The sequence below is a fragment of the Lygodium microphyllum genome, chromosome 1 (assembly GCF_053477565.2).
Source record: "Lygodium microphyllum isolate KBCC chromosome 1, Lygodium_microphyllum_v1.1.10, whole genome shotgun sequence".
Taxonomy (NCBI): domain Eukaryota; kingdom Viridiplantae; phylum Streptophyta; class Polypodiopsida; order Schizaeales; family Lygodiaceae; genus Lygodium; species Lygodium microphyllum.
In genome coordinates, this window is record NC_141135.1 from 41,272,832 (window position 1) to 41,285,989 (window position 13,158).

At 39.4% G+C, this 13,158-nt stretch overlaps 1 protein-coding gene across 16 annotated transcripts; it reads left to right on the forward strand.

Annotated features, from left to right (window-relative positions):
- Positions 1–6,835: 6,835 nt before the first annotated feature.
- Positions 6,836–12,813, forward strand: LOC148041031 (zinc finger CCCH domain-containing protein 32-like). Of its 16 annotated transcripts, none has more exons than XM_087675701.1 (7): positions 6,882–6,971; positions 7,400–7,510; positions 7,682–8,264; positions 8,411–8,536; positions 8,640–8,930; positions 11,293–11,616; positions 11,812–12,808. In XM_087675701.1, the coding sequence occupies exons 3-7, from the start codon at positions 8,217–8,219 to the stop codon at positions 12,094–12,096; spliced, it is 1,074 nt and encodes a 357-aa protein (XP_087531827.1). In that variant the 5' UTR covers positions 6,882–6,971; positions 7,400–7,510; positions 7,682–8,216; the 3' UTR covers positions 12,097–12,808. The 16 variants fall into 16 exon arrangements, with proteins under 16 accessions (XP_087531851.1, XP_087531906.1, XP_087531827.1 ...); XM_087675716.1 differs by lacking the exon at positions 6,882–6,971 and having other exon boundaries at positions 6,987–7,567; positions 7,682–7,796; positions 8,169–8,264; positions 11,812–12,810; XM_087675725.1 differs by lacking the exon at positions 7,400–7,510 and having other exon boundaries at positions 6,836–6,971; positions 8,169–8,264; positions 11,812–12,809.
- Positions 12,814–13,158: the final 345 nt, after the last annotated feature.

Consider the following 13,158-nt stretch of genomic DNA (forward strand, 5'->3'; position numbering starts at 1 on the left):
ATATCCTCTAGCTCTTGAACCTTCTCATAGACTACAAGTGTGTCGTACATATCATGCATCAATTCTTCAATCTCTCTCTAATTCACTACATCAAGCAATACATGAGCATCGTAGGGTTCCTCATAAGCACTCACAAAGTCTACATATGCAATGCCTACCTCATCAACTTTAGGCTTTTCAAGACATCTTCTACATGGCGACTCAAAGCCTTGATAGTCCCAACATAGGCATCCTCTGTATGGATAATCATAGCCTCAATAGCAAGTAGTGGAGTCTAAGAAAAATCCTGTGCCTTCTCTATCCTTTTAGCATCCTCTTTCTACATCCTTCTTTCATCCTCTTTGTATATGCTTCTTGCATCCTCTTCTTATTTAACCAACTATTGCTAATACAATGCAGCCATCCTCTTGCATGAATCCAAAAGGTCCCTTGCAAAACCCAGGTCTTCATACCCAAGCTCAATCATATGCAAACTGTAATCCAATACTTTCTACACATCCTATAGAGACAACATATTTACATCCACGAAACTTGCCATAATTGAACATTCACCCTGATCACTTCATGTTGAGCTCACCAAAAATGTCGAAAGGAAGAGTATGTGATGGCTAGAAAGATGTAGGGTCTCGTGAAGAAGGTGCGACAAGGTTGAAGCTGGTACTTGTGTAATTCAAGAAGGAAAGCTAAAGAAACTTCAGAGCATAAACTCTGTTAGATATTGCAAACAAGTAACTCAAAACTCATAGGAAATACTTTAACCAATTAGCCTTTAACTCAATTCATCTCATGGCAATTAGCCTTCAAGAGAATTCAGACTCTACACAATCACACAAGAACTCTACTAGCATAGAACCTAACACTATAATACATTCTAGTGTAATCTTTGGCTTCCATCACATAGAGATCCAAATAAAGCTCAATACCTTGATATGTAACTCCTTTGAATGTGACTAAGGCTATCATGGCTTGGAATACAACATCAAATCTTTCACAAGATGGATGCACAAGTTTTTCAATCATATAAGTTGGCAATAGAGGTATGAAGAGATGGAGATGATATAGATATATATACTAATAAAGATGTAACAACTTTGGTAGTTGGTAAATCAAGAGCTAGGTATGATTTAGGATTGCTAAATGATAAAAATAGTTATCTCAAGCTTAGGTAAGTTGGTAGATCACAACTTATGCAATACAATTGGACAAGTGGAAAGGATATATACATATTTCCCTCCAAAGAAGGCCTTGGACATCCTTAGAGAGGCCAAACTCTTGAAACTCGTGCATTATAGCAAGCTATAATGTCAAGCATGGTAAAACTATAAGCTCTCTTCACTTGCCGCGTCTTCTTTATGTTGGCATTAGCTTCAGGATCATTGCTATATATAATATGTTGTGTCTACCATCATGCCAACTGCCACTTTACTCAACACCAATGCATATCTATAGATTTCAGTTAGGCAAAATGTCTCATCACAAGATCCCATTAGGCTTGAAATAAGAGTTCTTTAGCCTTCTTGCATATAAACAACAATGCAGAAAGGCATGCCTTGTCAAAGAAGGTAGTGCATTTCATGTAGGCTTCGAGCTTCTACCATCTTCCCATTTGAATTAAAACTTTGACACCTTGGTATTGATCAACTCCTGTGATTATAGTCGATCACTTTTGATTTTGAGAATAAGTTTACATACATGCCACTGCATGAAGGAAAGCAACATCATTGCCACCTACATGCAATCGTGCCTTCACAATCAGGTCTAAATCGTTGGGTAAATGGTTGTTTCAAACTCATTGTTTAGTTACACGAACTGCTACGTTTCTTGCTTAGATGAATAATATGGTGCCTATTAGCCTCCAATAATAGTTTGCCATATTGGCAAAGATGATGTTGCTTCTTATTAGTTGCACCTTGATTTTGCATGCTTGTTCTCCCAAAACATATGGCGATGTTCTCCTAGGATCATGTAATCCACACCCTCATAAAGCATTTTGCTCTCTCTCACAAAAGCATGAGCACCTAGTCCATAAAGCTCTCTCCTCTTTCCATAATACCCTCTCTTTGGTTGTATGCATTAAAAGCACGCTCTAAAGCTAACTTGACTTAAAGTTAAGACTTACATTAGCTTTCCTTATGTATGTCTATTCCTCTCAACCCACTCTCAACCCTAAGGTTTATAAGAGAATCCACACCCTTTGAACACTAGTACGTTTATTCTCATAAAATTCCATGTATATATGAAGACGTTATCCCTATCAATTGAAAATTAACCCAACACATGAAACATTTAGAGGTTTTGCATAGCAAATGATAATTTGAACAATATTGTAGCACCTTTGGACATGGTGATTTTATGCATAGAGGCAAGGGGAGATCCTATTCTAGAGGTAGAGAACGTTCTAGTCCATAGATAGATGGTACATGTCATTATTGTGGACAATTTGGTCACTCTGAGAGGAAGTGCTTTCATAGGTAAAATGCTGTGTTTAGAGGTGAATGAAGAACCCAGTTTGGGCACTATGCACATGGATATAGTGGTGGTGGCTATGGTTCTAGAGGTGCTTCATCACCTAGAGCTCATTTCTTTGCTATGGAGCATGTACTTGGCAATATGGCGCATCCTCCTAGAGATGATGATTGATTTTTGGATTCAGGAGCAACAAACCATATGACACACTAATGTGTAGAATGGCTCAATAGAAAGGACAAAATGCAAATTGAAGAGTATGTGGTTGCTACTACAGGAGATGATACATTGCATAAAATAACTCATATTTGCAGCGCTCCTTTGGTTACCAGAGAGATGGGACAAAGAATAAGATTTGGGATGTTTGATATGTATCTAATTTAGATTCAGTTGGCTGATCAAGGGCTACAAGTAAGGTTCAACAAGTATGGTTACTTCATTGAGGAGCTTAGAAATGGGAAACCTAGCATGCTCATAGCTCCTAGTCAAAATAAAGGTAGGTTATTTCCATTGGATGTAGGAACTCCTATCATACAAAGGTCTACGTATGTTGAGATTGGGCATGGACAAGGTAAATATGTCATAGAAGGATTGGGCATGTGAATGTGAAAATGCTTAAATAGATGCAATCTAGAGAGATTTTTCATTGGCTTTCATAGTTTGGTTATATAAATTATGATCATCAATGTTACACTAGTTTGGCAAGTAGTCTAGACTCCCATTTCCAAAGAGGGGGAGAGTGAACACTTATCCTTTGGAAATGGTACACTTGGATATTTGGGGTCCATGTCAAAATGTTTCCTTAAGTGGGAAATGCATGTCCTACAACACTTTTATTGGGATGATTTCAACAAGATGACACGGGCATTCTTTTCGCAACATAAAAGTGAGGTGTTTGAAAAGTTTTTGGAGTTCCAAGCCATGATAGAAAAGTAATTTGTAAGCTACATACAATGCTTGAGATTAGATAATGGAGGAGAATATATGTTAAACGAGTTCTCTTACCACTTCAGAGACCATAGGATCAAAAGACATGTTACATGCAAGTATACACCACATCAGAACGGTGTTGCAAAAAGGAAGAACATAACTATTGTGAAAGTTTTAAGGGGGTTGATGAATCAAATGCACATGTCCTTGACTTATTGGATTGAGGTAGTCCACATGTAGCTTTGACTCATCACATGTCTCTATATGAGAAGATGTATAAAAGGACACCTATAGTTGCATATCTTAGGATGTTTGGTTGGGTATGTTAAGTTCATGTACTTAATGATTTGAGGAACAATATGGAAAAGGCTATTAAATACATTTTTCTTGGGTATCCACATGAGAAGAAGGGTTACAAATGCTATGATACTGTCACTAAAAAGATCTACGTAAGGAGGGATGTAAGATTTAGTATGAGTCCTGATATAGATTGAAAGCTATAGTTTGAGATGCATACTTATGAGAGCATTGATGATGATGGTTATGGGAAGAAAATTGCAGCAAATAATGGTCAAATAAATAAGCATATTGAGGACATCTCTAGACCTTTCAAGTCCATGAAGAAAGAAATGGTGGTTATAGTCCTTGGAGCGGTAGGTTGAGCAATGCAAAAAAGAAGGCAGAAGTTGCACAATGAAAGAAGCCTATGGGTGAAAGTTCTAAGGATCACTCTATGGATGATGAGTTTGGGATATGACATGTTAGAACCCCAGGGATAAAGAGTGCATGAAAGTATATTCCACCACATGCAACGATGGTTAAGACACTATCTAGTGCACCTCAATTGAGGAGATCAAATAGAGTGAGGTAACTAGTTGATAGGGTGACATATAATTTCTTCATGAAGATGCATTATGCATACATGGTATCTTATGTTTAGCATGTAGAGCCTACTTGCTTTAAAGAGGCAATTGGAAGCAAAGATTGGAAGGAAGCCATGGATGAGAAAATGGATGAATTGACAAAGAGCAAGACTTGGGATCCAATTGAGTTGCCATATGGCAAGAAGGAAATCGGTTGCAAGTGGGTGTATAAAGTCAAGTGAAAATTGGATGGCTCATTGGAAAGATACAAAGCAAGGTTGGTTGCAAAGGGTTATACACAAACATATAGATTGGACTATGAGGAGGACTATGAGGAGACATTTAGCCCAATGGCTAAGATGACTATAGTGAGATTGGTGATTGCCTTAGCTTTGATTTATGGCTAGAAATGACATCAAATGGATGTGAAAAATGCTTTCTTGAATGGTTAGAAGAAGAAATATATATGGATCAACCAAAAGGGTATGTACACCCTAAATGTCTACATTATGTATGGATTGAATCAAGCACTTAGAGCTTGGAATGAGAGGATTAGCATGTTCTTATGTAGCATGGGATTTCAGCAAAGCATAGCTAATTATTCACTTTATGTCAGATATATAGAGGATGGAATGGATGTTGTGGTCATCTATGTTGATGATCTCATCAAATACTCTTGAAAGAGAAATTATTGAAGTGAAGCATAGGCTTGGTTTATGGAGGTACTTTTTGGGCATTGAAGTAATTGATACTCCACATGGAGTTTGGTTAGTGCAGAGATAATACTCATAGGAGATGTTAGAGAAGTGTGGGATGACAATATGCAAGCCAATGTATACACCATTGGATTGAAACATAAAGACGATGGATGATGGACAATATGTTGAGGGTGTTACTATATTCCAAAAGATGGTTAGTAGTTTGATCTACCTAACCATAACAAGCTCGGACTTGAGTTATTCAATGGGAGTGATAAGCCAGCTCATGCAAAAGCCATGTAAGTCACATTTGGATGCAGTGATGAGAGACTTGAGATATGTGAAGAAGACGGTTAGCTTTGGCTCATTCCATGAGAAAGGGATCAAGCCTACATTGTTTGGATACATAGATGCAAACTAGGCAAGAAGTATCATGGATAGGAGATCCATCATTGGTTATGTTTTTTAATTTTGTTTAGTCATGGTGAGTTGGAGTAGCAAGAAGCAATCCATAGTTTCTTTGTCTAATATAGAAGTAGAGTACAGAGGTATAACATTGGCAACATGTAACTAGGCATGGCTAAGATTACTATTATGTGATATAGGGATAGAGATAGATGGTGGAATTATCGTGTATTGTGATAACATTAGCAGCATTATGTTGGCAAAGAACCTTGTCTACCATACTAGGACGAAGCATATTGAAATGCACCACCATTTCATTAGAGAAAAGGTTATGGATGGAGAGATAGACTTGGTACATGTCAAAACCAATAGTCAAGTTACGAATATCTTTACCAAAGCATTAGATAAAGATAAGTTTGAGTACTTTAGAAGTGCGGTTGGAGTATTGTATATGTAAGCTCATTCAAAGCTTGAGGGAGAGTATTGAGAAATAGACATAGGCTAATTCTATATCTTATATATGCATAAATAAAGTAGAAGATATGTGTAGAGTGACTTAAGGGTCAAAAGATATCTATCACTTTTGGGAGATAATTGGTGTGTCTCTAGTTGACAATGGAAGAAAGAGAAGAATGAAGATGAATTTTGATGCACATAGTGGCAATGCTTTCTTGAATGAGATAGAAGAGAAAGATGGTCTCATAGATTGTTTGCTCCATAAGTCATATACACTACAACAGAACATTGTGACTACAATCAATGTTGAACTATTTGAGAATTTTCAGCACCCACTTGGATCATTGTTTTGAAATTGTTTATTGGCTAGCCAAGAGCATACAAAAAACTCGCAAAAAAGGCATAGTTGCAATGTACAAAGTGGGAGCTAATACATGAAGATGTTGCCAAACAACTAGATCCTTGTAGTCTTGAACATTTACGCCCTCCATGTGCAAATTTGAAAACGAGTACTGGGCACCTTGAATGCCTTACTCTACTCTCTATTATGCCAAACAATTGCATACTTGTAGTCTTGGACATTCACCACCCTCCATGTGCAAATTGAAGATGAGTGTGGGGCACCTTGATGCCTTTACCCTCTAGAGTTGCCAAAAGATCAACCCATGTTGTGTTGGGGGACTACAATGGAAGTATGATGCGCTTCTCAATTTCTTCAACCAATAAACCACTTTGAATTTTGCCAAGCAATTCTAGAAATACATATTGTGATACAATGAAGTACATCTTGCTTGACCAAATTTACCTGAGCATGACAAACATTAGTGCACAAGCAACCAAGACAGTGAAACTCATGGTTCAATCGCTGTACAATATACATTACTACACACATGACATTGGCCTTACATCTCTTAAGGCTAGATACCACCTTATTTATGTGACAAGGCATGGGTCTTAGTGAGTTACCTTTGTTGGCTTTTCATTAGGAATAAGGGAATATATTCTTGCCATCTTAGAGTTTCACTATAGGTTCTAACATAAATATGCCATCATCATTGCTGGATTTGTTCTCGCTCTCTCTCTCTCGCTCTCTCTCTCTCTCAGAGTGCTCGCTGACCGATTGGCGACCATCTCCATAGCTCCTTGTCTCAAGGTAAAACTATGGGAATTATCATTGCATAATTCAAATGATATGCTCAATGCCACTGTCGTTGCATGGGCCTTCAATGGAACATTCCAGCTTTTTATATTGATGGAACTTAAGGAAGAATCCATGGCAGAATGTGCCAATGTACGCAGAGAGAGAGAGAGAGAGAGAGAGAGAGAGAGAGAGAGAGGTGTTCATTGATGATGATCGCCAGCTAATAAGCTAAAATTATGGCCCAAATGACCAAGTTACTCATCTCAATCATGCCCGAACCTCGTTTTTGCTCTTTGCCTGCTCATCCAGTCCTCCATGAAGCTATTTAATTAGTAGCAGAGTGGCTTCTTAGTAAGCAATGTGGGCAAGGCATGCATCGAATAGAGCACACAATTGCCTGAAAATTTAGTTATCTATGAGCTCTTTTCTTCATGGAGCAGGCCATCTCCCTTCCACTCACAAGCAGAGAGGAGCTATGCAACGCGGTAGATGCCGAACAAATCCAGAATCACGTACCCGATTCGTTGTTCTTCATGGTCACAACTTCCTCTGTATGTTAGCAAGAAACATTATTGTGTTGAATACTTCCCGGGAGGTTAACCATACTAGTACTGTTCTGGCCCTTGCATGCTTAACTACATAGTTTTCATGGAATTGTTCACCTATTCATTAGTCTTGTGCCATTCACAAGAAGTTTTTGACATTTTCCTGTATGGGAAAAGGGGCTCTTTTTCCTTGTTTTTCTCTATCGTGTTCTACATGATAAGCTTCTGCTGGAGAGGCATCGCAGCTAGCTAGGTGCAGTTGGGGGCAGGGGGACTACCAGTCTCTAGCTAGGTATGTGATCCCTCCCTCGCCAAAGCTCATGATGTTGTCATAATTCACAATGTGGGAATTATAATGAGAATTATCTTAAACTTCTTGTGATTATAAGCCCAATTTACCATTCTTTGCCCGAGAGTCCTTAACTGCAGAGTTGTTATGAGATATTGTCCTTACATTGATCATTCATGTGACATTGTAAGCTTAAAGAACTGTTCTAGCTCCAGCGCACTCAACTGTAGCATTTTCAGGGTAATTGTTCTCTCATTTATCATTCTTGTGATATAATGTAATGTCATGGCCCAAGCGTGCTTAACTCCAGAGCTGTTATTATGGGAAATGGTTCACTTGTTCACTATTCTTGTGGCATTACAAGCTTATGTACAGGACACAAGGATGGTTGCTAATTAAAGCCAGAGGCTTCCAAAGTTAGCCATGAGTACTGAAGAGTTTCCTGCACAGATTGGGCAACCCAAGTGCCAGGTATATTTGCTGCTGATTTGCTGTTTCTGTACCTGTATGTAAATACGTACATATCAGACGTGATGAATTTCAATTGCTTGAGCACTGCTTATTGGCCATTGTTTCTTGCTGTATTGTCAATGGAACAAATACTATGTAAACCATAGTATTTCTTAAGAACTGGAACCTGCAAATTTGGAGCAGCTTGCAAATTTCATCATCCTTGGCCAAACAAAGATGGCATGCCAAAGGAAGAAGTTTTGTTGAATCTTGCAGGACTGCCCATGCGCTTGGTCTGTAGAGCAGTTCTCAAGTGTCCCACATTATTAATTTCTATTCATGAGATCATGGCTGAAATAGTATTGTGAAGCTCTATGTTTTCTTTCCTGATTTCAGGGTGAGCCAGAATGCACCTATTACACTCGTACTGGGTCATGCAGATTTGGCTTAAAGTGCAAATTCCATCATCCACAGCCTGGAGCACCATCAAGCACTTTGCCATCCACGCAGAGTTCCCCTTCAGTGTACACACCACCCGGGACTGCAATGCAAGCTGGCACAGGTCCAGACAGATGGGGAACCACCTGGATAATGGCTGGTGCTTCATATCTGCCAGGATTCAGAGCACCAACTCCTGCAAGCTTCAGACCAGTACTTCTTATCCCTCAGTGGACAACTCCTTACAAAGTAATGCTCACTGTGATCTTCACACTTGCTCCATAATGTTCAGTCAGTCAATAATCTAGTTTTTCCAGTTTTAACCTCTTGACGGATGCTACCACATAGACTCCACATACATGGTCTTAAGTGTTCTCTGTGAAGTTCATATTATCAATCAGTTGACTTAGCACCTTGCAAATTGGGCCTTGCTTGCAGGAAGTCCCATTGCTGCTGCAGGAATGTTGAGCTTAGGCATGCTAAAATTCCATAGCTGAGACCTATAAAAGGTTCAAGAACCAAGTGTAATTGTTTGGGCCTTGTCCAATGACGTCTAGTTCAATCAGGATGTGCATTTGCAACAATGTGCTCTTCCTCTTTTAAATAATTGCCTTTCACTCTTTCCATCATTTCTATTTTATGATTTCCTACATAATGGCAGTGCATTAGTCATGGGCCGGGGTCCCCGGCCACTGCTGCAGCAATATGTCTAATTTGGTGTTCAAGTGATATTGGATCCTTTGTTAACTTTCCTTGATGTTGACTATTCTAGATGATGACTGCCAAGTCATACAGTCTTTGCTACCTCTAGTGTCTAAACAAGGACCTTCCTCACATCCTTATCCGTGATTTCTGGAAATCAAGATGCCTTCTGGAGGTTGCGTTTTTGTGTTAATAAATCTGTGGGGTTGATTCTGTTAACACATCCCTTGTGTCTTTATTGTGCTGAGAAGCTGGAAATCAAGCTCAAATCAGGAACACTTTTGTCCAGAATAGGTGACAAGCATGTCAAAGTGTCTTTGGGTCAAGTTTTAACAGTGGATAACTATCAGATAACTTCTATGTTTATACTGATAGGGTGACTGTAAACATCTTCCTTTAAACTTCTCAATTAATGATAAACCAATGTTTATTTTCACCTCTAAACAGAAAAGCCTGAAACCTGTGGAAAAGTTCCACCCAGAATCAAATATCATAATTAACTCTACCTCAAACTCAATCTCAAGGAGCTTGATTCTCCATTTTATTGCCTTTGCAGCAGCAGTGAAAGATTACCCTGATAACATTTCAGGAGTCTTGCTATGGTATGTTGTACCTAGATCAGGTGACTTGAGTCATTCGTGGTGTCACAGAGTATGAAAGACTCAGTGCCTTGCTGTAGTCAAAAGTTCAAGAAGCATGCTTGATGTTTCAGCATTAATTAGTCTCTGAATTCAAGCATGCTGTCACTTAATCTGCAAAATCTACTGACCCAATCAGTTCATATGCAGCTTCGGCATCACTGTAGATGAGCTGCCAGAGAGAGGACACCGAATGGAGATGGGACTGCTTATTATTGAGCATGGGGCAATAAGCAGAGGCAGCTTTCTGACAGGACATTGAGTATGCTGTTGGGTAATGGGATTTTGCCTGTCATGTTAACTACTTTGCACGGTGGCGGGTATTTCTTTGTCGTGGTACCAAGACTGAGTGCACTCATTCTTCAACCTCTTGCTCTAGCTGCCTATCTGCTGTAGTGTGTACCTTTGGTACAGTTAGTTAAATGCTCAGTGTCACGCTTGATTGACAATACACTGGACTTAACAATTGTAGGACAATTGGTAGTTTTGTTGAAACACCTCCATGTAATCATTGGTAAATTTAGCCTCGATTTACTGGCATTAGAGGGCTCAACTTACATGGATAGTGTATGACAGTGATCTTTTATCGAGCTAAGATCATCTGCTGTTTAGGGTCTGAATGATCAAAAGAGTTGATACATTTGCTTGCTCATTGGACCTAAGGCTGGGAAAAAGTGTAGGGTGTTTTCTCTCTCTCTCACACACACACACACACACACACACACACACACACACACACACACACACTCACTCTCTCTCTCTCTCTCTCTCTCTCTCATGCCTATCCTGAGGTAAGACAAACCCCACAAGGGGCCACCTCTCTTGTAAATATTATCTATTAAAGAGAGTGAAGCAAGGGCCAAACTGGCATTGTTTCTATGCACAGATATATAGCTCACAAGCTGAATGGACAGCAGAGCTTGATTGCACTGCAATCCTCATCAGACGCCCTACAAGAACAACCGAGTTTTTCAAAGTAGGAAAGATCGCAGACTTTGATCAAGGACAATATATAAACATAAGTATCCCCTGCTGCAAAAACAACTCGTTCAATGTTTATCAAGTTATTTGACTTGAAAAGGCAACCTGGAAGAATTTGAACTTTATGTAGGTGCTGTTGGACTGAACTTTGTTAATGGTGCAGTAGATATTTTGACACTCATGCATCACAGGGTTAGTCTAGGTGTTGTTGGATTGAGTTTTCTCAATAGTGCAGTAACTTTTAATGCTCTGTATTGCTTGTGATTTTGAATTTTCTTCTGGCAATACAGGGTCCTGCTTGTCCAGCTGCATTCACAAAGATTACAGGGCAGATTCCAAGATCAGCAAATCCTCCTGCCAGTCCAAGGGCATTAACACACAATTCATCAGGATCTATGCAAGAGTTCTACGGGCAGTCCTATGGCAGCACCGTTACCACTGAAACATCCCATGATAATGACCTCCCAGAGAGAGTTGGCGAGCCAGACTGTCACTATTACCTCAAAACAGGGGCTTGCAAGTTCGGTTCCTCGTGCAAATTTCATCATCCTAGAGATAGAACTGCTTCTTTCACCTCCGGCAACCTCAATGCTATTGGGCTTCCACTTCGTCCAGTAAGACTAATTTCATTGTTTGCATGGCACTCAAATATGTAAAGCAGCAGCACATGAAATGGCTGCGTGATGCTTTTCTGACACTCTGACCTTCTTTGTTGAGTGCCATTCAAGTGTATGAAGGCACATCTCACAACGTGTGTCTGGAATTATGTGCTTCTGTCACACTGTGACCCAGTCTGATTTGATCTGCAGGGACAGCCACTGTGCAATTTCTACATTCGATGTGGCATGTGCAGATACGGACCAGTATGCAAGTTCGATCACCCACTTGGGGAATTGACTTACGACACTGCGCCATCATTATCATCACCATCCTTGTCAGTTTTCAGCTCTAGAGAAGCCTGCAGTTCTACTACCGCCAAAATGCAATGCTTTGCAGGAGACCAAGACAGCCCTAGAGCTGCTTCAGCAGATGAAGATTCAGCTACTGCAGTACTTGAAGATTCTACTGAATGTGGTGAGAGGGAGAAAGGTTGATCATTGTCTTCACCCAGGCAATGGGAAGGCAAATTCTTTTCTTGGACACAAAGTGCAAGAACAAATCCTTTTTAATGATGCCTCTCATACTAGGTAGAGAGTCCATTTGAGTACATCTCATGAACTTACCTTTTGCCCCTATAACAAGAAGCATTCCTTGCCACTTGGGTCTTTCTTATTGTTCTAGCCTTTTGCCATGCCCAAAAACAAGAGCTCAAGATTGGCTTAGGGCTATCCATAGTCCTACCAAAAGAGCGAAACCTCGAAAACAAGAGCTTGAGATTGGCTTACTGGTATCAATAGTCCTCCCACAAGAAAGTGGTGACTAGGGTTTGATGAGGAGCGAGAGGGGTCGGAGTTCTAGTAATACAATGTGAAAAAGACCTAAACTAAGAAGTAATATGTCGAATGGAAATGGAAACGCATTGAATGATAAAAGCAGACAGTAGAGACAGAATAATATGCATGTAAGAGCATTAGATGTTAAGAGACGAACAAGAACCAAAGATTGGCTATGGTCCTTTCACAAGTAAAGAGTGCAAGATACAAAAACAAAATTACTATGTAAAATTCCAAGTGAAAGAGTTAAGTTTGTGAAAAGTGTTGGGTGAAAATAAAGGTGATCAAGCTATTTATATGTAACATCCTTAAATAGACAAGATCTATAAATGAAAAGAGAAATTCGTTTCATCCATCCTATTCAAATGGTTCCTAAAACATTAAGTACTCCAAGCAAGAACCTTGGAAAGGCCATAAAATGACCTTAAGGATCACAATATTAAGCTACTGGTATGTAGTGCTACATAATTGAGTAGATAATGTATATTAGGCTTAACACATTTTACAAAATCAAAAGAAATAATTACTAAGGTTCATAAAAAATGTCAACTAAGCTTGGCCTAAAGGCAAGAAAAGAAACTTGATGTTAGGACATTTCAATAAGAACTTGGGTTGCAAGTGGATGGTGCTTGCTTAAAAGAAATGTTGCACCAAGTAAAATGGTACATCGAAAGTAAGAGAAAAACCATGTAAACAAATTTCTAATTACCCTAAACTAGTTGG